Source organism: Callorhinus ursinus, unplaced genomic scaffold, assembly GCF_003265705.2.
Source record: "Callorhinus ursinus isolate GAN/ISIS: 27379988/994484 unplaced genomic scaffold, GSC_fseal_2.0 scaffold37, whole genome shotgun sequence".
In the NCBI taxonomy this organism is placed as follows: Eukaryota; Metazoa; Chordata; class Mammalia; order Carnivora; family Otariidae; genus Callorhinus; species Callorhinus ursinus.
In genome coordinates this window covers 6,595,231-6,619,235 of record NW_027397099.1, presented here as the reverse complement: position 1 = coordinate 6,619,235, position 24,005 = coordinate 6,595,231, and the positions used below count along the sequence as shown (strand labels likewise).

At 58.1% G+C, this 24,005-nt stretch overlaps 4 protein-coding genes and 1 long non-coding RNA gene across 22 annotated transcripts; 3 read left to right on the top strand and 2 right to left on the bottom strand.

Annotated features, from left to right (window-relative positions):
- Positions 1–1,008: 1,008 nt before the first annotated feature.
- NOL3 (nucleolar protein 3) lies at positions 1,009–2,026 on the top strand. The gene is made up of 3 exons (XM_025888814.2): positions 1,009–1,303; positions 1,465–1,788; positions 1,869–2,026. The coding sequence occupies exons 1-3, from the start codon at positions 1,009–1,011 to the stop codon at positions 1,874–1,876; spliced, it is 627 nt and encodes a 208-aa protein (XP_025744599.1). The 3' UTR covers positions 1,877–2,026.
- A 401-nt stretch (positions 2,027–2,427) lies between these two features.
- On the bottom strand, positions 2,428–10,251 carry MATCAP1 (microtubule associated tyrosine carboxypeptidase 1). Of its 8 annotated transcripts, none has more exons than XM_073880164.1 (8): positions 10,145–10,155; positions 7,461–7,541; positions 6,917–6,991; positions 6,691–6,834; positions 6,333–6,465; positions 5,075–5,380; positions 4,820–4,917; positions 2,428–3,808 (listed from the first exon to the last, which is right to left on the bottom strand). In XM_073880164.1, the coding sequence occupies exons 3-8, from the start codon at positions 6,971–6,973 to the stop codon at positions 3,644–3,646; spliced, it is 903 nt and encodes a 300-aa protein (XP_073736265.1). In that variant the 5' UTR covers positions 6,974–6,991; positions 7,461–7,541; positions 10,145–10,155; the 3' UTR covers positions 2,428–3,643. The 8 variants fall into 8 exon arrangements, with proteins under 8 accessions (XP_073736265.1, XP_025744584.1, XP_073736263.1 ...); XM_025888799.2 differs by lacking the exon at positions 10,145–10,155 and adding exons at positions 8,288–8,416; positions 9,524–9,925 and having other exon boundaries at positions 2,429–3,808; positions 6,917–7,541; XM_073880162.1 differs by lacking the exon at positions 10,145–10,155 and adding an exon at positions 9,524–9,925 and having other exon boundaries at positions 2,429–3,808; positions 7,232–7,541.
- Positions 10,252–10,298: 47 nt separating this feature from the next.
- LOC141370536 (uncharacterized) lies at positions 10,299–15,064 on the top strand. 4 transcript variants are annotated; one of them, XR_012374634.1, is made up of 7 exons: positions 10,441–10,578; positions 10,686–10,947; positions 11,058–11,170; positions 11,257–11,361; positions 11,727–12,294; positions 13,020–13,144; positions 14,933–15,064. It is a non-coding gene; the product is annotated as an uncharacterized lncRNA (long non-coding RNA). The 4 variants fall into 4 exon arrangements; XR_012374633.1 differs by having other exon boundaries at positions 11,058–11,361; positions 11,727–12,124; positions 12,255–12,294; XR_012374635.1 differs by lacking the exon at positions 10,441–10,578 and adding an exon at positions 10,299–10,437 and having other exon boundaries at positions 11,058–11,361.
- EXOC3L1 (exocyst complex component 3 like 1) lies at positions 10,686–17,304 on the bottom strand. 8 transcript variants are annotated; one of them, XM_073880159.1, is made up of 14 exons: positions 15,707–17,229; positions 15,418–15,480; positions 15,032–15,207; positions 14,731–14,950; positions 13,580–14,192; positions 13,383–13,500; positions 13,122–13,247; positions 12,922–13,022; positions 12,604–12,714; positions 11,733–11,862; positions 11,481–11,603; positions 11,248–11,403; positions 11,032–11,156; positions 10,686–10,928 (listed from the first exon to the last, which is right to left on the bottom strand). In XM_073880159.1, the coding sequence occupies exons 2-14, from the start codon at positions 15,461–15,463 to the stop codon at positions 10,739–10,741; spliced, it is 2,235 nt and encodes a 744-aa protein (XP_073736260.1). In that variant the 5' UTR covers positions 15,464–15,480; positions 15,707–17,229; the 3' UTR covers positions 10,686–10,738. The 8 variants fall into 8 exon arrangements, with proteins under 8 accessions (XP_073736260.1, XP_073736261.1, XP_073736259.1 ...); XM_073880160.1 differs by having other exon boundaries at positions 12,922–13,247; positions 15,032–15,100; positions 15,418–15,539; XM_073880158.1 differs by having other exon boundaries at positions 14,731–15,207.
- A 75-nt stretch (positions 17,305–17,379) lies between these two features.
- Positions 17,380–23,949, top strand: E2F4 (E2F transcription factor 4). Its single transcript, XM_025888805.2, has 10 exons — positions 17,380–17,570; positions 18,007–18,116; positions 18,256–18,417; positions 18,750–18,793; positions 19,513–19,574; positions 19,795–20,092; positions 20,582–20,761; positions 22,632–22,679; positions 22,885–22,929; positions 23,032–23,949. The coding sequence occupies exons 1-10, from the start codon at positions 17,436–17,438 to the stop codon at positions 23,145–23,147; spliced, it is 1,200 nt and encodes a 399-aa protein (XP_025744590.1). The 5' UTR covers positions 17,380–17,435; the 3' UTR covers positions 23,148–23,949.
- The last annotated feature ends 56 nt before the right edge of the window (positions 23,950–24,005 follow it).

The window sequence follows — 24,005 nt, the reverse complement described above, 5'->3', positions numbered from 1 at the left end:
GGGCCTCTTTGCCCCTTAATGCCAGGGGCCTTGCTGCCTGCGTCAGGTCACCCCACAAGTGATGGGCCATTGTCCTTGGTTGTTAATAAATGGACAAAGCAGATTAATTTCTGCCTAACACCCGCTGCTTACTACAGTCTCTCAAAATGGGAAGGTCCACGGAAGAAAACAGTAAAAGTTCAGCAAGCACTTGTTGGCAGCTTTTATGAGTTGGGTCCGTGGTACTTAGAGATAAAGCAAGAGAAGATTCCCAGGGCAGCAGGAGACAGTTGGATATCTGTCAGGAGATCTTGGTCAGAGCTAGGACTCAAGAGAATTCAGGTAACCCTGCTCAGGTATTAGGGAACCAGGACACAGTGGTGGCATCGGTGAGGCGCTGCAGGGGCAGAGCCTGTCCTGGCAAGACGAGCCTCAGGGTCAGAATAAGGAGCCTGGACTTCTTTGGTCGGTGAGGAGAGACTCTCAGCACCTGTGCCCTGGGTGCAGAGGGGATTCAGTGCTCCGCAGGGTCTAAGCTGGACATGAAACGCTAGACTAAGTAAGAGGTTAGGATGGCAGAAATATTCAGCGGATAGACTGGAAAGGACCGGACTGCAAGCTGGGTGTTGGGTAGCGGGATCAGTTGCGGGTCTTTCTGCCTGTTAAGGTGGGGAAGCAGGCTGGGAAAAAGAAGTTAGTTCGGATAAACTGGGTGTGAATAGAATGTAGGATCCACAGGCAGCCCGGGGCTCAGGAGGGACGTGCTGACTGGGGAGAGGAGTAGAGAATAAATAAGGACCCAGGGAGAGCATAGAGGAGAGGAGAACCACAGCTGACATTTAGGTGCCCAAGGAGAAGCCTGGGGAGGAGACTGGGACAAGCCCTCTGCTGAGGAGCTGTCCGGCTGCCGGGGTCGAGGTGAACTTAAATCCCAACCATGAGTGTTTACTGAGAGCCTGGGAGAGAGGTCAAGGGCGGGGAGTCCCGGCTCCCACTACCTCTTTCCCCCTCCCCCATGCAGCCCCCACCATGGGCAATGCGCAAGAGCGGCCCTCAGAAACGATCGATCGCGAGCGGAAACGCCTGGTGGAGACGCTGCAGGCCGACTCCGGGCTGCTGCTGGATGCACTGTTGGCGCGGGGCGTGCTCACCGGGCCCGAGTACGAGGCGCTGGACGCGCTGCCGGATGCCGAGCGCAGGGTGCGCCGCCTGCTGCTGCTGGTGCAGAGCAAGGGCGAGGCCGCCTGCCAGGAGCTGCTGCATTGCGCCCAGCGGACCACGCGGGCGCCCGACCCCGCCTGGGACTGGCAGCACGTGGGCACCGGTGAGAGCGCGGGGGGCGGGGCCTGAGCCAGAGCACGGGGCGTGGCGTGAAGGGTAGAGTGGGGAACCAAGTAGCAGTCTCCCCGCCCCCCCAAATGGGTGTGTGTCAAGGATACCGCAGAAGCGTAAAATGAGCCTCGGATACCCCCACCTCCGCCCCAGGCTACCGGGAACGCAGCTACGACACTCCATGCCCTGGCCACTGGACACCCGAGGCACCTGGCTTGAGGACCACTTGCCCCGAACTGCCCAGAGCTTCAGAATGCGACGAGGCTGGGGTTCCCGGGGGCTCTGAGGCAGTGCAATCCGGAACGCCCGGGGAACTCAATCCGGAACTGGAAGCTGGGGCCTCTGATGAGGCTGGGCAGGATTTGGAACCAGAACCAGAGGCAGAGGCAGAGGCAGAACCAGAACCTGAACTGGAGCCAGATCCCGAACCCGAGCCAGAGGCTGAGGCGGGTGACGAGGCGGATGATGAGTCTGAAGGTGTGAGGCTACCCAAACCCGGTGCCAGATGGGTGGAAGGGTGGGCCCCACCTGACTGACCACTTTTTCTCTATCTCTAGATTCCTGAATGCCTGAGCACTGACAGGCCGCCCCTGCCCAAGCCGGATAGGACCTGGGATCCTGCCCTGGCATTGGGGGTGGGGGGTGGGGGGTGCCACCAAGTCTCCATCTGACCCGGTACCACTAGAAGTGAATAAACTCCGGAGGGTCAGCCTGGGGTCTCTGTGTGACTCTGGCTTTTTGCCCAGAATTAGGGTGTGGGTCTGTGCCCCTGAGGCTCAGCAACCTGGGCAGCTCTGTGCCCCACTGTCCAGTTCTTAGCCCCATTTCATCCTCAGTACTCCAAGCCGCACCCCCCTGGAGCTCTCAGTCCCAGGCCCCCGTGGGACAAGGGCCAGACCCCTGGGCCCTGCCCTACAGAGCTTTTCCCCTCATGCAGCAGTTGAAGGGGGGAGGGCTGTATAGTCACCTGCCCCACTTCATGGAAGCCCTTGGGCCTGGTGCAGAGAGCCAGGGAAGGGAGACTTCTTTCCACTTAGGGCAGGCTAGAGCTCACAGCCTTGGGAAGTGAGATTAGGAGAGAGGAAGAGGAAGGGATCTTGGGTAGACAGAGCCCATACACTTCCGTATAATTAGTTTTAATTGTCTGGTTTCTCTCTGGACTGGGAACTCAGTGAGGGTTCTGACCAGTAACTGGCACACAGAAGATGCTCTACACATAGTCACTGACTAAACGAATAAGGACTTTCCAGTTGCATTTCTGAATTTTATAGATGGGAAAACCAAGGGCAAGGGTGAGAGTGGGAATGGGTCAGCATCACACAGTGGAGTCTGAGGTGAAACCGGAAGCAACCACCACCTCTACACCTTCTTGGTCCGGGGGGCTCAGGACTTGAGACAACAGCTGGGGCTTGCCCCCCAGGCTCAAGTGTGGCTGCCGCCAGCCTCTGGCACCATCTGCCAGAGGCCAGCTGTGAGGGTGTCGGCAAAGACAGGAACAGCACAGGCCACTGGAGGGCCGGGGGCAAGGCCAGGTGAGCTCTTGGGCTTGACCCACAAGGCCTAAAAGACTGTGTGTGTGTGTGTGTGTGTGTGTGTGAGAGAGAGAGAGAGAGAGAGAGAGAGAGAGAGAGAGAGAGAGGGGGGCTAGGAGCAGTTCGTGCCTTCCAGAGGAGCTCTGTTCCCTCCACCACACCGTCAGAAGCTGCTACCTCCCAGCCCCAGGAAGCAGAGCACATAAATAGGGTATAAATACATGGCCAGTGGGAGAGGCAAAATGCTAGAAATCACACCCCAGCCCAGCTGGGTCTCTACTGCCAGGACCCCTGCCCCTTGAGTCTCTGTGAAAGCCAGGCCCTCAGACCCAGGCAGTCACCCCAGGAGAAGGGAGATCCCCACCAGGACCCAGTGAGAGGTAGACAGCGTGAAAGCTGAAGGAGCACCGAGGGGCCAGGTGGGGGAAGGGAGAGACTAGAGTATGCAGACACCCAAAGCCATCTCATGCAAGAACAAGTTTCTACTCCCAAACCACCCCCCATCCCCATCATGCTCAGCCTCCCTCCTGCCCCCAGGCTTCCCCTCCACTCAACAGAGAGCTAGAGGTAGGAGGGCAGACTCATTTTGCTTGGCATGCTACTGCTGGTCCCAGGGCCTGAGAGGCTAGCAAGGGACACAAACCCTCTGATGTTGCCACTCCTACCTCCTGGGATGCTCCTGCCCTCCCAATTCCCCAAGAAACACCCAGGCCATGGAAGCACAGAACAGTCAGCTTCATGTTCTGGGAGCTGATCTGGAGCCCTCGTCCAGGGCCTCTGCCTGTAGCCCTCAACCGGCATCAGTCAGGCAGCAGGCGGCCCAACTCTGCCTCATCCAGCCGGTTGGTGGCCATGATGTGCTCCAGCTGCTGCCGGTAGCGCGCCAAGTCTTGCATGAAGTGGGGCACCCGGGTATTGTCCAGCACCCCATGGGGCCGCAGGTGGTCTACATCCTCATAAGACACCTGCAGGAAGGAAGCTGGGCCTCAGGGGCAGCCAGAGGTAGCCATGGCTTTCAGGTAGCTGGTCCCAGCTCTCCACCAATGGCTCATGGCCCTCTGCTCCTGGAATGCCTCCCTCTGGATCCACTCCCAGTGTTATGTACCCTGACGCTTAGTCCTGGGTGTGTTTGCTCTCCTAACCCCAACCCAGCTTCTTCCCTCACTTCCAAACCTAGGTATCCAGCTGCCTCCTGAACACCTTCCCCCGATCTCCCTCAGGGACCGCAGACCCCACACCCACCCCTGAACACCGGGGTGCCAGCTTCTGCCAGCCCCACGGTTCCCCTCACGGTTCCCCCCTCATGGTTCCCCCTTCACGGTTCTCTAGGTCAGCTTGAGGGAAGGGACCTGGAATACGTCACCCTCCAACTCAGGGTGGCCACTGGGTTAGAGGAATTCCACTCTCCAAAGAGCTTTCTCCAGCTTGCCCCTCCCGCTGCATGGCCACTGCATGGCGGTGACCAGACCGCCATCAATCCCGCCAGAGTGACTGGAAAGGCAGTTTCCTCCTCCCCCTGCACTCCCTTCCCTAGGCCTCTCTCTCCAATCCACCTCCCATATAACAGCCACAGGGAGTCTTCTAAAGCAAAAGTGACATTTTCTAAAGCTCTCCAGGTATGCCGTTGCTTCAGGTAAAGTCCACCTTCCTCAGCCTGGCACAAATACCCAGAGCCAGAGATTTGGTCCCTGGCCATTTCTCCAGCCTCCTCCCCCAGACTTTCCTGACTGCTCCCCAGGCCTGAATGCTCACCTTCTTTGAGATGTGGTATCTACACATACACCCGCAGTCTAGGTCGAGTACCTACTTTTGGCTGCCAGGCTGTCATTTCTTCTTTGTTCACCTCCACCCAGGTCTCCCCACCAGAGAAGCCTGGCACCTAATCCTCAGTCAGGCAGCCATCAGAGGCTCAGGGAACACTGCCGGGACGAGGAGAGCTGGCTGGATCTCTAGAGGTCTGTGGCCTGGCCCCTCACCTTGCCCAGTGAGGTCAGCAACGGGAAATCGATGGTCTGGCGGTGCCGCAGAATGCGCACGATGCCATCCAGGTACACCTGATCCTTGCTGAAGCAGCCTGTGGGGCACGGGAGGGCTGTGAGCCCCTAAGCCCGTGGCCCTCCGCCCCCCCCACCCCCACCGAGGCCACCCCCTGCTCAGGGCACTCCCCCCCCATCCCGCACACCCCCAGGCCTCATTCAGGGCACCCCCCCCAACCCGGCGCGGGCGCCCACCGGGCAGCGAGGTGTCCGTCTGGCCGCGCTTGGCGCGCACGCAGTACTCCCAGCGCACGTCGGCGTCCTGCACGTAGCGCGCCAGGTCCTGGAAGAGCTGGCGGAAGGACATGCGCGAGGCGCGGTGGATGGTGTAGTAGAGCAGTGCGGCGCGCCACAGAAAGGGCTGCTTGCGGAACAGCACGCTGTGCAGGCTGGCCAAGCCCTCCTCCGTGGGGTTCGCTGGCCGCAGCCCGTACTGCAGCCGGCCCTCGGCGCTGTGCCACGGCTGCCGCGCGTTGTTCACGCCCCGCAGGTAGTGAGTGCCTATGGGGAAGGCGAGGGGAAGGAGGCACTGGGTAGGTCATCCAGGGGACCAGCCTGCCGGCCATGTACTGCTACCTCCTACAGAACCTCTAACCGGTGACAGTGACGGTGACTCATGGTGACTCGCATACTCCAGCCCCTCAACTCAGGCTCTCCCGCAAGTTCTCCCCGCCCACAATACATACTCACCCAACCCCAGGAGCGGGAAGACCCTCCTCAGGTGAACTCACACCCAAAGGCTGAGAGTCCCACACACCAGAATCCCTCCCCACCCAACCAGGGCTACACACACAAACAACCCTTCCGAACTCACACTGCCCCTCACGCCCCTCGGAGAGGTGCAGGAACTCACAAACCACCCCAGCCCCACATCCTGCATGCCCGTATCAATTTGACAGTCATGCTGATGACCCCAGCGAAAAACACCTTTTGCCCAGAGCTACAGGATTCTTGAGGAGGAGAGACAGACAGAAATGAATGATAATTAGTGTCCCATGCTCTCCTTTTCAGCTCAACCTATCCCCTCCTAAAACCCGGCTTTGTGTCCTCAACTAATTCCATTCCTAGGATCTGGCCTTCCACCCACCCTGGAGGGCCTCCGTGTTGGCAGGGCTAGTGGGACCCTCAGAGTACTCCCTCTGGCCTGTCCGGGCCTCAGCAGCCTTGTCCCCACTGTCAAGGGAAATCAGAGAGGAAGTAGAGAAGTAGAGGGAGGAAAAGATACCCAAAAGGAGCAAGAAATGAGGGTGAGCCCAGAGTGGGCAGGCATGTTCTGGCCTACCTCTGTGAGCCAGAGGGAGGAGGTAGCTGCTCACGAAGGGAAAGGGCCCGTCCTCCGGAAGGAAGGGGAAGAAAGAGAGGGGGTGGGGTTACTGGGGCCCCTTGCTGCCCCCCACCCCGCCCCAGCCCCCCCTCTCATCCGACCCACCCACCCACCTACCCACACCCTGACCTATCTCGTGCCGCAGCATGCCCTCCAACCAATACTGGCGGGCTCCAGTCAGGTTGATGGCCAACGTTGGTCGGCTGTTCTCCACCATCATCACTGCCTGGGACAGCAGGTCTTCACTCAGCTGCACCACAACCTGCGGGTGGTAATGAACCTAAGCCATGGCCACCAGCCCTGGGACCAGGGTGCAGGTGAACCCACTGATGGCCACAGGGCAGGCAGGCCACACACCCTTCGCCACCTTTGCTCAGAGCCAGCTGCCACCTTATTGGGACAGGGGCTTGCCTGGGATCACGAGCTGGGCCTGGCAGCCTGGTTTGGGGCACACAGAAGAGGGGCCTCAAAGACAGGGCTAGCTCACCTCCCCAACGCAGCCCTCCTTCTGCATGTATTTGCGAACAATGGACCAGATCTGGCACTTGGTCAGCAGCTGGCCCCCCGTTGCAGCTTCAAAGTGTTCATAGGTACCAAACTTCTCCAGGACAGCCTCAATGATGCCAACTGCCTGCACATAGGGTTGCGGTGGCTGGTCAGACCAGGCCTCCTGGGTGATCAGGACCAGGGTGAGGTGGGCAGGCTGAACTGACCTGATGGATGAACTGTCCAGAAGCTTCACAGTACTTCTCCAGCACAGCCGTGGGCATGGGCTCCTGGTACTCGAACTGTGGGTTGTAGGTATAGTGGGACTGGAAGAACTTGTCCCGCTCTCGGTCCATATTGGTTGGCCTCAAGGCCACCAACATGCAAGGGCTCTTGCTGGCACCACGGCCTGCATCCTTTCGAGTCTTAGCAATGTGAGGCAGGGAGGCTGCAGACCGCAGGGTGCCCCCGCCTGGGTCCCGTCCCCGTCCAGGTGGGCCCCGACCCTGGGTGCCACCCCCCCGCCGGCCAGTACTATTTACAGTATAGGTGCTCTCACTGCGACGCATGTGTCCACGCGGGCCCAAGTGCAGCTCTGAGAAGGGCTGCAGCTCAGGCCGGGGCCGCAGGGCTGAGGGGATTGACAGAGCCAGGGGCAAGGCCAGGGACTGAGGCCAGGGGTACAGCAGTGTCCCATCTCGGTCTGAGGGCTTCAGCCTATGGCCCAAGGATGAGGGACTGGCTGGTGGGCTGGGGGGTGCCTGTTCATACACTTGAGCCCCTGAGTCCAGCACCATTCTGTCCTGGGGTCACATCCAGCCGGGTCACTCCAACTCCCCACACTGTCGACTTCTGGGGACACAGAAGGGCATGTGGAGGCCAGTATGAGTGGGTGTGGCCCGAGCACCAACAGGCCTTGTGCTCCACACTGCCCTGGCTGGGTGCTTAGTGGGCTCGGGGCCTGCCACCAAGGGGTCTGGGTAACAGCCCCTCACCCCCATCCCCGTGTCCATTCCCTCCAGCAGGCTTACCCAAGGAAGCTGGACTGGGGGAAGGGAGGAGGCAGAATTTATACACTCACCTAGATGGTGGTGCTGGAATCCCCTTAGACTATGAGCTGCTGAGAGCAAGGCCTGAGCCCCTACTCATGATTTTAATCCCTGTGTTCAGCACCCACCCAGACTGGGAGCTGGTATAGTGTAGCCCCAGTCGCTGGGATGAAGGCTGAGGGGGCCTCACCACCTTCTACCTGCCTTCCAACTATGGCGTTTTCTCAGTCTCAGCCCTCCCCTCCCACCTGGCTCCACCACCTCCTCCAGCTCAGTTGGCCTCAGTCAGGTTGAGTGCCTGCATGCCCCGTGCTTATGTTAGTCCCTCCACCTGGAATGATCTCTCTCCCCTCTGGGTCATCTATTTAAATCCGAATTAGAATCAGCTTTTGGGGGAGCAGAGGGAGACTTCAGCAAGTTCAAGCCAATCCTTGGTCTGTCTCCTATCAGAGGCCTCTTTCTAATGGTCATCCAAGGCTGGCATTGGCACGTTCACCCCTTGCTCTGTACTAGGGCTCAGAACAATCCAGTCTCTCCCCAGAGACTGACTGAAGGCTCCAGAATCTGAACTTCTTTGCCTGCTCAGGGACACAATTCCAGCATTTCTCCAACACCATCAACCTCTTCCTCTCTACTGGATTCTTTCCAGCAGCATAAACACATGCTGTTATTTCTGTCCTAAAAAAAAAACAAAACCAAACCCTCACTTGACCCCACACTCTTCTAGCCCCACCGCATCTCCCACCAGCTGCTCCTTATTGCAGCACAACATCCATCTGTACGCAGTCGGATTCCTTCTTTTCCTCTTATGTTTCACTCCAGTTAGGCTTCTGTCCCCACTTTCCACTGAAACTGATCTGACCAAAGTCACCAATGATCTTCATATTGATTTGGCACACTTGACATAATTAATCATTTCATCTTGGGAACATGTTCTCCACTTGGCTTCTCAAACACACTCAAACATATTCTCCTACCTCACTGGCTGTTAGTTCTTGGTCTTTCTTGCTCATCATGCCTGTCTTCCTGATCTCCTAACGTTGTAATGCCTCAGGACTTGGAAACTCTATGAAAACGTCTCTACTTTTCTCCATTTATGCTTACTCCCAGGGTGATCTCATCTGCTTTCATGATTTTAAGTACATCAGCCCAGACTTCTATAAACTTCCGACTAGTGTTGCCAGTTCTCAATTCAACATCTTTACTTGAATGCACTTAACAGGCATCCCAGACTGAACATGTCCCCTATCTGGAATGCTTTCCCCCAGATAACTGCAGGGCTCACTCTCCCATTTTCCTCAGATTTCTGCACAAATATGTTATTAGACAAGTCTCCCTAACACACTCTATATAAAATAGTAAACCTCCTCTTTCCTCGCCACCACAATCTTTCTTTCTCCACATTATTGGTCTCTGAAGCAGTGGTCACCACCTGAAGTACAGTATATGTCATTACTAGCTATCTGCTTTTTCCTTTCGAATGTTCACAGCTGTGTCTCCAGATCCCAGAATAGTACCCGACCCAGAGCAGTTGCTCAATAAATGGATGAACCCAAGAGCACTTCTCCTTCTCAGAACTGGAATCATTCCTTCCACGCATTATGTTTCCATATCTAGTTTTGATCCCCTGCCCCCACCTCCCTTCCCTCTGCCTAGTGACCAGCTGTTTGAAAAGATTTCAGGCCTCAGACTTCACTCTTCTCAACTAACTACACTTTTCTGGACTCCTCACTGGTCTCTGCGCCCCTCCCTTCATCCCCACCCCCCTTCTTTCATTCGACCTACCTCTTCGCAATTACCAAGAATACGCCTGTTTCTTTCACGTCTCAGGTTCTTTTGCCAAGAATGCCCTCGCAATGTCTCCTTGTAGCAAACTCCTAACCATTCCTCAGGTCTCGGTTTAGGTCTCACCTCCTCCGGGAAGCCTTCCTGGCGTCTTGGAGGCTCCCAGGGTCTAGGCGGCTTCTTTACCACCCTAAGCTGTCACTGTCGGAGCCTAGATCCGTGTCCCCACACCACCCCCTTAACTCCCTCAGGGCAGGGACGGATCTGTTTGACCCCCATGTCCCAAGCACCCAGCACTACATGCGGAATGAATGAAAGATGGCCGGGGAGGAGCCCAGACACAAGGCGGAGTCTGGTGACAAATGAGAGGGTGTGGCCTACGCCAATAAAAAACTCTCGGAGAGGTAACGTGGAAGAGGAGCCAATGGGGACGGGGAGCTAGAGGAGGGGCGTGACCTGCAGCCAATAAGTGGCGGAGGATGGGGCAGGGGGCGTGGCCAATGGAGGGCGGAGCCAGAGGACAATGGAGGGGGGGTTCCTGGTTAGATGAGTAGGGGTCGTGTCGCGTGCCTTCGCGGCCTCTCGGGGGTGGGGGGTTCCGTCCGCGTACCGCGCCCCCACCTGTTCGCTCCTCTTCTCACCACCGCCGTTCCCGCTCCGCAACACCAGTCGCCAGCCGCCCAGCCCGCGGGAGCTGACCGCCGGTGACGCACGCACTCGGCCGCGCGCACGCTCACGCGAAGGCGCGCCTATTCACGTCAAATTCGGCGGCGGCGAGCACCCGAGAACACAGCTGTGGGTGGGGCCAGGCAGAGCAGAGGGTGGCGGTGTCCTCCACCAAGTCACGCCCCTGGGCGCGGCGTTATCTTAAGCCCGCCCCCTCCACGAGGACCCGGCGGGTTTCCGCGCTTCAGGTACTAGTCGGCCTTCAGAGTCTGGGCCTCGACACACAAGCTCACTGCCCTGGCGCGGATAGATGGGGCTGAAGTCCACCTATGGCGGCAGAAGCTCGGGTACTTGGGAACACAGTCCATACCGGGCTGATGTCAGGATAGGTGAGGTGCAGCCCATATATGAGGACTGGAAGCCAGGATACCTTGGGCGTTTCACTGAGCGTGGACCCCCTAATCATCGCACTTTTATTTTATCCCCCTTCCCCCAGTACACAATTCAGGCGTCCGGGGGCCGTCACTGTAGCCGGAGGGCAGCCCGGCGTCAGGAACAGGGCCCCGAGGGAAGGCAGGAGGACAGCGCAGGAGCAGGTGCTGGGACGAGGCTGAAGAGTGCGCGGCGACCGGCAGAGGGCGAGGGCTGTGGGCCCGCCTGCAAGGAGCTGAGTGCGGCCAGGCGCTGCTCCCGCGACACGTCCCCGCGCAGGTCCAAGAGGGCAGAGACGTGATCCTCGCTGCGGGGACACCAGAGAGGTGTGTGTCAGTTCCGCCCCGCTCTTCCCGAATCCATCCTCCCCTCCCTCCGCCCCCTCCCCGCACCAGAACCAGTCTTCGCACCTCACGTCTGGAAATTTTTGTCGCAGGCCTGCCACCTCGAGGCCAAGCAGCACGGGGTCGCGGAGGTTCAGCAGATCCCGCAGAGCGAGGAGCACTGGCGCGCACTGAACACTCTCCTCCAGGCCCTGAGCACCGCAGGGTAGGTCTCGCGTTCGCCCTCGACCTCCACCCAACCACTGATACTCCCGCTCATCTGCTTGCCTAATGAATTCTCACCAAACCAAGGAAAAGTTCCCGAAGCTGGGCCGCGTCGTGCTGCAGGCGCTCGGCCGCCTGGGTCCTCTCGTCGGCTCCTCGGCACACCAGGCGGCCCTGCATCAGCGCACGCAGGTACTGCAGTACCACCGTACGTTCCGCCTCCGCCAGGAGCAGCTGCGGAGAGCACAGTGGGTTCAGCATGCCTTTCCCATGGGCGCTTCCCTACTCCCCAGCCTTTCCCTTAAATGCACCTGGGCCGCAGGATTCCGCACGCGCCTAAAATCTTGGCAGACGTGCGCCGTCCGCTCACACACATTGTCCAGCAGCTCTGGGCTCGACAGCCACCGGCGTGAGGGCAGAGCCGCGAACAGGGGCTGGGGATGAGGGCAGAAATGGGGTTGAAGGAACGATCCAGAACTAGCCAAACGATTCCCCCTGCTGAGACGCACGCCCATATATGTTGTATCTCCTCCCCCCACCCCAATCCCCACTTGAAGCCTTACCTGGAGCTCCGCCAGCAGCGCCTCCAACACCAGGCGGCAGATCCTCCTCTGCAACTCGTCCAGCGCTGTCTCCACCGGAGCCAAAGCTCCTGAAGCCGCCCCGTCGGGCTGCAGGACCGACACGGAGGAGCTGGACGGACCAAAAGTTAAGGCTTCAGGACCAAGGCCAAGGCCCTCGCGGTCGTCGGTTGTCTAGCCACTCTGACGCCACCTAGTGGTGCAAGTGTGTGGCGGGAGGGGGCAAGAATGGCGGCTCTCTGCACTTCTGTACATCTGGGGCTTGGACTGAGGATGGGAGTGGTGGGCTCAGACAGCTAGAAGGAACCCAACCAGACCTGCCTCTAGTTCGCAATGTGACTTGGAGCAAATAATGTCTTTTGGTTTCTGTTTGGGTAAGGGAAGAGTTTAATCCCAGCCAGGAGGGATTCAAACTCATCATTAACTTGTTTGTTCTCTCTGCCCCCACCCCAAAGAACATAAGACCCAAGAGGAAGGGGATTTTTTTTTCTGTTTTGTTCACAGCTGTAACCTCAGACATTACGTGGCACAGAGTAGGGCCTTGGTAAGTATGCGTTGGATAAATGAATGAATGAATAAATAATTGGTACTGTCAGGCAAGCACCGATAGGTTTTTCACACCTGTTATATGATTCTCAGAATGTACCATTATTACCCACACATAATACTGATAAGAAAAACGAGATTCAGAAAGATTAGGTAACTCATCCAAGGTCACACAGTTAGCAATTAGTAGAACTAGGATTGGACTCTCAGGGCTATGTGAGTCTAAAATTTCTGATGACCTAGTGTGGACTGGGTCCATACCTAATTGGGGTTCAGTCAGGGGTTCTGTGGGGAAGGGTTCTGGTACCTGAGTGCTGATTGGTGGTTGAGGGTGGCCAGCAGATAGGGCACGTAACGAGGGGCCATTGTTTCCCCCCTGGCGTGGTCTCGGGAGAATCGGATCAGAGCATCACTAAAGCTGCAAAGGGCAGAGGTAGTTCCTGTACCTGTCACCCTGGCGCCCCCACAGCTTGAGTCCCTGGTACTCCAGCCCCACCTCCAAGAAACCCAAGACCCTGTTTTGAAGAAGCCCTTTCCCCCTGGTGTGCCTTATTCACTCAGAGCCCCCTTGGGCTGCCCCAGGAGCAGGGCTAGGGGCCAGACGTGGGTCAGTGCCTTGGCAGACCTCCTCAGGAATGTGCCCAGTTCCGAGAGTGCCATGCCCTGCACCCGCAGCTGCAGTGACTTGCTGACCAGGCTGCTCACGCGAATGTTCTCTTCCAGGATCTGCAGGCAGCAACGGGTGGTCATCAGCAGAGTCCAAGTTCTTTTCTCCTCCCCTTTCCCTCTGGGGGCTTCCCACCTGCCTGGCCTCTTCCCACCCACCTGCAGCACTATGGCCGGCATAGGTGAGTGGTAGAAGCCAGAAGAGTCTGTGCCAGGTTCCTGCTCTCGGTTCCACTCAGCTACCTCGCCATCCAGTGCCTTCTGCAGCCACTGGGTCACATTTGCCTGGGGGAAGGGGCAAAGGGGGGCAGGACGTAGCAGAGCACTGATCTTGCTAGAGACGGGTAGACATGCAACTCTGCAGATACAGGCCCACAGCTGGTGGCAGAGCTTCTCTGTACCTGGGCCCCAACTACTCACCTGGATTTGGGCCACAAATGTTGCCTCCAGCTGTTCAATGTTCTCTGGGGTCAGGAGGGGCTCCAGCTGAGACACGTCAGCCTCAGGCCCCAACTCTAGGCTCCCCATCATTTCTGGCCTGCAGATGGGCAACCCAGTGTCACTCTGAGCCCCCAGCCTCTGATCCACCCACTTCCCGATGCCCCGAGGGTACTGACCCCAGGTACACATGCAGTACCCAGTGCAGCAGGGTGAAGGCATCAGCAGCTCCCAGCTCAGGCCCTCCCAGGAGTTGCTGCAGGCAGCGGCGCAGTCCACTGTGCAGGGTGTGGGCCCACAGCTGGACCACCTTGTAGTACGGTGGGCAGCAGGGTGCTACTAGTGCTTCAGCTATGGACAACTCGGCTGGTAAAGCCACCCGCAGAGCCTCCAGCCACCCTGCCAGGGCCCCCGGCTGAGGTAGGAGAGGTGTCCCAAAGTGGGTCCTGTCCAGGCCCTCCTGCAATGCCTGCAGACAGCGCTGCCGCCAGTCCCTGGGGGCCAGCTCCAGGGAGGCTGTATACCCAGCATCCACTTCCGCCACACGCACGGCAGCCACCAGCTGGGCTGGGTCCTCCCGCGCCAGCTGCCCTGCGGCCCCGGCAGCCGCCTCCACCGCCTGGCCGAGAGCCTCAGCCAGGGGGCCCAGCCCCTCGAAGACTGGCAACTCCAGGCCCCCCAGAGGTGCCCACGTCTCCTCTTGCAGCTGCTCCAGCTCCCGAAGGCACACATATGCCTCCAAGAGCTGCCTGGCATCAATCAGGCTCCGCGCGTGGGCCACTGTGGCTGGCACTAAGCAGGGAGGAGAGGAAACTGCCCTGAGTCTCAAACCTCCCCTCTGTATGACGGGTACAGCAGTGGGTGCTGAGGCCCTAGGGCTGCAGTGAGGTATAAAGTGTTCAGCAACCAGTACAGCAGAGCACTGACTAATCTGAAAGGACCCAGGGAAGGGCCTAGAGACCCGGCAGGCCAGGTGTAAATTTCTGAGCTGATGGAACAAGAGGAAGCCAGGGATCCTGGAAGCAAGGCAGTGTGGAATTCGTGGGGCCATGCTAGCGGCTATTTAATACTTCAATAAGTTAGCAACCAGGGTGGTCAGAGCCACTTGGCTGAGTCTCAGTCCTGATTCATACAACTCATACTTGAGAATCCCAAATGAGCCAATTTGTGTCCTGCTTCATATGCCATTTGAAGCCTGAAATACTCTCTGGAAGGTCCCTGGTGTGGCCCTCCATGCAATCTCCCACTAGTGCGCCAGCCCCTCGGTCAGTGATGGGTGTTTATTGACTAACGGTTGGGGGGCTGAGGACCAGGGTCCCCGCACACTCACCTGCCCAGAGCCGGGGCAGCAGCTGAGACAGGACCTGCAACTGCTTGTGCTGCGCCACCTGCTCCCGCAGCGGTCTGAGGGTCTGCATGGCCTCTGCCGTACCCTGCAGCAACCCATGGGCCTGGCCCAGGGCCTCACGGGCGCCCTGCACAGCCTCAGAAGCCTGGGCCAGCTGCCACACACCCGTCTTCACGCCCTCCAGGTAGGACTGCACCACCGACTGTGGGAGGGAGGCAGCCAGTGAGGCCTGGCCAGTCCTACAGCCTGTCCCCAGCACTCCTTTCCCCTGACTGATGCCCACCTTGATGCGTGCTTCCAGTGAACAGGTACGCTGAACCTCACGGCTGCGGTACTGGCCCAGTCTGGCCAGCTGCTCTGGCCGGTAGAAGACACCCGAGGCCCATTTGAGTGCTGCTCCTCGGGCCAGCCGCTCCGCCCTCTCCTGCTCTGGCCACCCAGGCCCTGGGCAGGAAGAGCCTGGGCAGCCTCATCAGTTGGGCAGGGCCTGCAGGAAGTGGCCCGAACCTGCTCCCCTTCCTACTTCTCAGCCTGTCCCCTAGGGCAGTCCGATCCATTCCTCTTGCTGCCCTATAGAGCTCCGGCCAGCCCTGGCAAGGAGGATCCAACCCCACCATTCCCATCTTTCTTGCCACCATCCCTCCCTTAGCACACCCAGAGGGCTCATACCAGGGGGAAGTGAGGGCTGCATTTCATCCTTGGTTGCTGAGTCCATGGCAGTCCCTCGAGGAGCTGGAGATGAGGTAGGAGTGAGGGTGCTCCTGTGAGCTGCAGCCTCAGGCTAGGCCCCTCTGAGAAGGAGGAGGGGGTTCTTGTCCAGCCCCCTCAGGAAATGATGGGGAGACTGGGTTTCTCAGTTTTGCCCCTGCAGACGCCAAGTGAGGCAGGGTAGGCACAGACCTCTGCTGGCCCCAGCTCCTGCTCTGAATTGCAGAGGACAGTTTGGTACAGAACTCACCAGGCTTGACCAGGCATCCAGTTCTTTCTCCTTTGAAAATAGTCTCGGCCTTGAGGATGGCCCTCTCCCCCAGTCTTCAGGGCAGAGCTGGGTATTCTCTTCACTGGCTCACAAGGCCTGGGTGGTTCCAGCCCACACCTCAGCATGTAGCAGAATTCTCCCCAAGGAAGCCTCTGTACCACCTCCCCGCCCAGGAGCACCCTCCTCCATCCAAGGCCAAATGCCCGGAAAGGAAGGAAGCTGAGTCTCTGGCCTTTTATTCCCAACAGGAAAGTGCATCTGCAATGTGGGATGGGGTGGGGAGGGCTGGGCGCAGCTTCCTTGGGGGGAGGGGGTGTACTCCCTGTAATCCCTGAGTCCTGCCCAGCCCATCCAGGACCTCTTCGTGCTCAAGACACAGACGTGAACTAGATGGCCCCAACCTGGGGTGGAGAACGGTGTGCAAATGTGGGTGCAGACACCATCACAGAAGGAAAACTGTGTTGATAGCTCCTCAGAGGAGGGTAATGCATCTCTGCAGAGAAGTGAGAGGCCACAGGCTATTGTGAGGGAGGTGTGTGGTAGGCGATGGTGAGAGAGGGGTAGAAGGGCTAAGAAAGCTGTGTTTGTCTTGAGAGTTAAAGGGGACCATGGAGAGGACCACCGGGTAGTAATAACATAGTGGACACTTGTTACCACCCAAATCCACCCTTCAGGACAACACCACTTGTTCCCCTAGCTGCCAGGAGTGTAGGTTGCTGAGGTGTCACAGCTGAGTCTCTCGCTCACGGTTAGGGCACAAAGGCCTGGTGAACTTGCCTGAACATGGACCACCTTGGAAGGCCCACCCCAGTTTCAGTGGATGGCCTGAGGCCTCTATTATAACTGCATCACAGTTTAATTCCCCCTTCTACCCAATTTTGCATGTCTTACTCCCTTACAAGGATGGATCCTCATTACACTTCCCTGCAGGTAGATCCCTGTCTCAAAGTCGGCTTCCCAGAGATCTTGACCTAAAATAAATGATAATAAATAATGATGGTATCAAACATAACAACATGGTACTAGCCAACACATAATCCTTCTTACCTCCCAGGAACTGCTCTAAGTGCTTTACATAGATGTACACCTAGGTAAGCATGTTTGCCTTGGCGGGGAAAATTGTTATGACTCCCTGGTCTCTGAGCACTGCAGTGTTGAGACAAGAGAAAGATGAGGCTGGGATCAGGGAAGGGGAATGGGAATGGAGACAAGTGGGCAAGCTCGATGTAGTTAGTGTTTGCTGTTTGACAGGAAGTGAGGGACGGGAATATAGGGTCAGTAAACCCAAGACACTGGGACAGCTTCTAGGAGCAGGTTTGGGGAAACACATTGGGTTCATCAGGCAGCGTGGTCTCCTCTTCTGAAATGGGGACAGGTTGGCCAGCCAGGAAGGTTCTGGTGACTCTCCCTTCTCTACTGCCGGGGCTGCCCACCGACTTCCTCCACCTCTCCCTGCACCCTGCCCTCCTCTCCCGGTATCCACGGATTGTTTTCGTCCTCTTCGGCGGTTGGACATTTGCTGATGGTCCCCGAAGTTTTGCTGCCGTGTCCGCAGAGAGGAATTGCGCCCGGTTCCCTGGGAGGGCGCGGAGCGGAAGCGGAAACAGCGACGCTGGCGCCGGCGGCCGGGTGGCCAGGAACGGAAGCGGAAGTGGCGGCGGCGCCGGCCTGGCCTGGCCTGGCTGAGGGGAGGCGGCGGGCGGGAGCGATGGCGGAGGCCGGGCCACAGGCGCCGCCGCCCCCGGGCACCCCAAGCCGGCACGAGAAGAGCTTGGGACTTCTCACCACCAAGTTCGTGTCGCTTCTGCAGGAGGCCAAGGACGGCGTGCTTGACCTCAAGCTGGTGCGGCCTGGGCTAAGAGGCGACCGGGAGGATGGTGGACCAGGCAGGCCTGGACCGGTAGTGGGAACCCCTGGGGCGGTCCAGCCGAGCCCTCAGGGAGCAAGCCGCCATCGGTGTGCTTTCTCACAGGAGGGAGGCCGGGAACTGTTTCATTCATTTGGTCGAGGCCATTGGGCGTCAGCTATGTGCCAGGCTCTGGGCTGCAGGTGCTGGTCCTCGTGGCCCTCCTCGGCTGGTGTGGGAAGGCATCAGAACATCAGTTCAGACTGTGCCAGGCCTCTTCCTGCCCCGCGGTCCTGATCTGCCGTGGCGCCTGGGAGGAGGGCTGGGACTCAGGCCACCCCTTTTTCAGATCGCTTCCAGACCAGATTTCAAGGTAGCTGGGGGGACACCTGAGAGTGGGGCTGAGTATCCTGCGCTCTGTTCTGTCTGCCAGGCAGCTGACACCCTTGCTGTGCGTCAGAAGCGGCGGATTTACGACATTACCAACGTGCTGGAAGGTATCGGGCTGATCGAGAAAAAATCCAAGAATAGCATCCAGTGGAAGTGAGTGGGGGCACCTGGGAGGGCAGTGGCATCTCTTACCCAGAAGTGTCAGGGGCGTGGGGAGGAGGACACAGGAGAGAGCAGGGGCCATGGGACCCAGAGTTCCTGGTAGCTCCTCAGCCTCACTCCCTGGGCTCAGGGGTGTGGGGCCTGGCTGCAATACCCGGGAGATTGCGGACAAGCTGATTGAGCTCAAGGCTGAGATCGAGTTGCTGCAGCAGCGGGAGCAAGAACTGGACAAGCACAAGGTGTGGGTGCAGCAGAGCATCCGGAATGTCACAGAGGACGTGCAGAACAGCTGATATCCTCCTGGCGGTCCCTGCTCCCGGGGAGTGGGCGAGAGGGGCCCTCTAGTCCAGCTGGGTTTGCTCTGTGGTACCCTAGACACTGTCCTGCTCGGGAGGATGATCCTGCAGCTCCTGGCCAGGTCCCTGCCTTGACCTCCCTCCTCAGACTCAAAGCCCCTTCCCCAACCATTCTTGGCCTGTGATCCTTCTCCATGTAGACCCCAGGCCTCCAGGATTTTCTCTGAAAGCTTGTATGTCAGATCTGTGCTAAAGAGCTGGGTTTTCTCTGTGGTCTGCCATCTGTCACCATAGGCAGGGCATCAGCCGTTCTCCTTAACCCCCACACCTTGGCCTACGTGACTCATGAGGACATCTGCAGATGCTTTGCTGGTGAGCAGAGCCTGGGTAGGGGGCAGTGGGGGTGGGGCTAGGCTGAGCCACAGCCCTGAGCAGTGGGCTCAGTGCCCAAGGAGAGTTTTGTTTCTTAAGAGGGTTCCTTGGGCTTGCCCAAAGAGGAACCAGGCAGGGTAAGTCCTGGGTTTGAGGGTCATTGGGACCCCATGGAGGCAAATCATACTGAAAGCGTACAAGAATTCTGGGCTGGGTCCCTGGGTCAGTCCCCATCTGCAATGTTTCCTGGGTTTGGCTTCTCAGGCATGACAGAGGCGTAAGGGGGACAGAGCAGGTGTGTACGCTCTTGCATGCTTGTATCCAGAGAACGATGGTGCTCACTTGCAACCTGTAGTTAGTTGTGTTATAGATACAGGAACTGTTCCTTCTTCATCTTGCATCCTCTAGACTGGTTTGGGGAAGGAAAATTGGCCTTGGCCTGAACATCTACACGTAGGGAGCAACCCCATCAATGAAGAAGTGAGATGCCCATGGCCAGCAATCCTTCGATCCACATGTTTGAACCCAGATTTTCTGGTTACTGACCCTTGGGCTCTTGGGGGGAGAAAAGCTTTAGTTTTCTGCCCCAGCCAGTGGGGGGTTGGGTGAGGTTTACTGTCCTAAGACACCATGATTTCCTTCTTTGCTCAAAGGGATAGGCATCCCCATTCTCAGATTAGATTGAGCCCATGGGCCCTGACCCATCCTTGTCATTCTAGGAGATACCCTTCTGGCCATCCGGGCCCCGTCGGGCACCAGCCTCGAGGTGCCCATCCCAGAGGTGGGTGCTCAGCCCAGGCAGGCGGGGTTGATTGAGGGCGGGTGCTGGCTGTGGAGCCCGATAAGTCCCGGGTGGGGCAGGTAGGGGGAGGCCTGGGTTTGGGGGTTATCTAGAAGAATGGGCAGCCTAGGATGGGAGAGGACACTGTAGCCCTGGCCCACGGTCAGGCAGGAGCCAAGCCTGCTTCTAATTCCACCTGTCCCCCATCCCCCACCCCTAGGGCCTCAATGGACAGAAGAAGTACCAGATTCACCTGAAGAGTGTGAGTGGCCCCATTGAGGTGCTGCTGGTGAACAAGGAGGCATGGAGCTCACCGCCTGTGGCAGTGCCTGTGCCGCCACCTGAAGATCTGCTCCAGAGCCCTCCTGCCGTCTCTACCCCTCCACCTCTGCCCAAGCCTACCCTGGCCCAGCCCCAGGACACCTCACGCCCAAGCAGTCCCCAGCTGACCACCCCCACCCCTGTCCCTGGCATCACCGAAGCCCAGGGGGTGCCCGGTCCAGCAGCTGAGATCACAGGTGAGGTATAACAGGCAGCTGGTGATGGGGTGATTTCTGGGGCCCAAAAGGCAGCGCCTCTGTGTTGTGGAATGTGTACTCAGAATTGGAAGAGACCTTGTGGGGGTTGTCCTTTTCCTGGTCTCCAGCTGGCCTCTCCTTGCTACGGTCGTGAATGAGCCCTTTTTTTTTTTTAACAGGGAAGTTCTGAATGTATGAAGGGGTATTAGTGGGGACTGTTTTCCCCGGGTCCACTTGTGTCTCTTTTCCCCTGGCAGCCCCTCTTGAAGCGTGGTCTCAGCAGCCATGTCATCATTGAGTCTCCCTCCTGCAGGCCTGAGGCCTCTGTCTTCGGGGGCTTATTTCTAGGTTATCTCTGTGTGGGGGACTGGCAGTGCCTCTCTCTCCTTGGGAACCGGGGCTCTTGTCATCCCAACTGTGGGTTCTAGCACAAAGCTTCAGTATCCTTCCTGCTCCCAAGTTGACTGGGTTTGGGGGATCTGGTTGCAGTGAGCGGTGGCCCTGGACCGGACAGCAAGGACGGTGGGGAGCTCGGCTCCCTGCCCCCAGGTCTGGCAGCCCTGGACACCCGGCCGCTGCAGTCCTCTGCCCTGCTGGATGGCAGTAGCGGCCCATCTGGACCCAACCCTTCTACCTCCTTTGAGCCCATCAAGGCAGACCCCACAGGAGGTGAGTGCATGTCCCCTGAGGGGCAGGGAGAACCCAGCCCCAGCCACAGCCGCTGCTAGGTCAGAAACACCTGGGGCTAGAAACCAGCTCGCCTGTCTCCTCAGCCAGAGCTGGCCAGCCCTCCCCCCCCCCCCCCCCCCCCCCCCCATCAACCCTTGCCTTGACCCCAGAGCTCTGCCAGCCTAAGTGAGGAGCCTGGCTGCCAGCTCAGCACCGGTGCCCCTTTGCTCCCCATCCTGGGCTACCCACAACTCCTGGGCCCCTCTCAAGCCTTGCCTGCCTCCCTCTTGCACTTGGGGGTCAGGAAGGCATAACTGCCGTCCTGGGGAAGGAGCTCTGGTAAAGGCCCTTGGGCTCCAAAGGTGGGGGCAGTGCCTTCCCAGGGGAGGTGACATCATCTGCCTGGAGTCTTCGTTCCCTCCTGCGATTTGGGTCTTTGCGTCTTCCAGGACTCATTCTCCTTGGCCCACGAGCACTGCTCAGTCTCTTCTCACTAAGTGACCCTCTTGTGTTCCCTCTCTCTCGCACGTTCACTGTGTCGTTTCTGTCTGGACTCCTTGGGCAGGTCATCTCTATTCCATTCCGCGTCTTGGTCTCCTCGTCCCCCTCCAGGTTGCAGCATTCAGGACCCTTGTACCCCCCACCCCACAGGACGCTGGTGCTGCTCTGGAGACATTGCCTCGCCCTGACCGCTGCCTCCAGCAGGTTTCTGGGCTGATTCGCTCTGGTGCTCTCTTGCTCCATGGTGTCGCTTTCTAGCTCCTTTGGCATTTATGATGCCAACTTTGGCTCTTCTCTCTCACCTGCTTTTCTGTCCTTTCCTTCGCATGCCTTTATAAACATTGTGCTTCCCAGGTCTCTCTTGCACACCTGTGGAGGGCACCCATTCTGGGTAGATGAATCCCTAGCCTCTGGCTTGCCTAGGTCTTTGTCTGAACTCCACACCTGTGTCCATGTGCTTTCCTCTGCACATCTGATGGGCACTTCATTCCTGTATCATTAACTGAAGCTTGCTTTTCTATCTCTGTGTGTACCCTCCTACTGGCCCTGGTCCCTCAGGCCTGACACCTGCATGTCACTCCACTTCCATCTCCTCGCTTCTCCTCTCCACCTGGCATTAATTAAGTGAGTTTTGTCTCAGACATTTCCTGTCACTGGTTTCATGTATTCTCAACCCTTAGGGTAACTGCTGGCTACCTCTACCCTAAATTCTTCAGCATCTTTCTCTTTACCCCGACTGATAGGGATCTGTCTGAAACACAGGTTGAGTGTGGCATTTCTGTGTTTGCAAAGTACCTTTAACGCTTCTTAAGGTCTGCTGGATGAAACCACAGCCCCTACAGCTGGTATATGAGATCCTCGTGCGCCGGCACGCCTCTCCAGTTTCTTTTTCCTCTGCTTCCCATGTGCCTCCTCCCGGTCAGAGCTGTGTAGCAGACTTGTCACCCCATAGCACCATTCCCTATTAAGTGTCTGCCTCCTCCTCTGCCAAGTGCCCTGGTCCACGGTGTGGCCTTTGAGCCTGGCATTGAGCAGGTGCTCAACGAGGGCAGGCATGAGTGGGCATCTGCCGTCAGACAGGGTATACCTACTGAGCCCATCAAGGGAAGGCTCTGCTGCCTTCTAACTTCTGAGTTAGAAGGGCTGTATCAGTCATCTACGATGGGCCTTTCGTACCCCGGGTTCAGCACTAAGGAACTCACATCTAGCGGGGGAGACTGACAATGCCAGCTTGGCCTGGGGCAGGGCCTCCATTTCCTCACCTGTGTGGAGCCCCAAGACAGGTGGTATAACATCTGAGGAAGGTGGAGGCTAGAGTGGGACCAGACTGGATCTCTATGCCCTTGAGTATGGCTTTCTTGTCTTTCAGTTCTGGAACTCCCCAGAGAGCTGTCAGAAATCTTTGATCCCACACGAGGTAGGTCTGCATTCTTCCATGGGGTAAGGGCACAGCTCATTGGGTCTTACGGTTGTTTTCTCGCACTTCTGAGGACTTATGATTGTGCTTGGTACCTGGGCAAAGAGTAAAGCTCCTGATGGGTGGCTGGGGGGTCCTCTTCATGGGCTTTGGTGGGTGGAGAGCCAGGAGCCAAAATGTAACTGAGCTCTCTCTCCCTCCCCAGAATGCATGAGCTCAGAGCTGCTGGAGGAGCTGATGTCCTCAGAAGGTGGGTAGCCCAGGAAGGTGGGAGGTGGGGGGAGGCAAGGGGGTTGGGCAACTGCTGGGGGGGCGGCCTTGGCCCAGAGCCTCAGCCTGGTGCTCTCTGCAGTGTTTGCCCCCCTCCTCCGCCTTTCTCCACCCCCTGGAGACCACGATTACATCTACAACCTGGACGAGAGTGAAGGTGTCTGTGACCTCTTCGATGTGCCTGTTCTCAACCTCTGACTGACAGGGACATTCCCTGTGTGGCTGGGACACAGACTGTGTGACCTGGGGGCTGCCTGAGGACCTCCCTCACTCTACCCCTACACAGCTTGAGAGCCACAGACTCCTGGCTTCCCCAGGCTTCCCTCACTGCAGTTCCGACCACGACTCCCACTCCTGCCCGAGCACCTGTACCGTGCTAGGAAAGCAGGGGAAAGGGGCTCAGCCCCCTTCACCATAGAGCCAGAGTGTTTGCCTCTTCTTTTCTGGGGCTTTCCCCCACCTCATGCCCTCTCAGAGCCCAGGCTCTCTGCCACTCAGTGGCACAGAACTGAAGACCTGCCATCGTCTGCATGGGGCAGCTTGTCCAGCCCCACTGCCCTGTTGCAGCCAATGCCTCCCACTCTGAGGAGGGAAGCCTGGGGTGGAGCCAGACGCTTGCCAGCACCATCCCTAGCCTCCTTCACTTCTTTCCACCCTGGACCTCTCCCCTGTACACCCCATCTGCTGGGCCCTTAGCCCAGAGTACCTATAGGTGGTGTGGAGGGTGGGGTGGGGGGCTGCTAACAGGAAGGAACAGAGAGGTCTTTAGCTAGAAATCTGGGCGGGTGAGCCCCTGAGGATTGGCCCAATCTCCTGCTGCCCTGTAGGCCCCCCCCCCGTTTATTCATTTGCCCTCATTTAGAGCCATTTGCAGAGATTTAGAAAGATTTGCAGTAACGAATGGATTCCTATATAAAGATTATTTTTATACTTTTTGCAGCAAAAGGAAATTGTAATATTTGTACAGTATCCAAGTGAATAAAGACCATGCCTAAGGCTATCTCTGATTTGGTTCTTTCAAGGCCCCTCCCTGGAATTCTGGATTGGTGGTGGGAC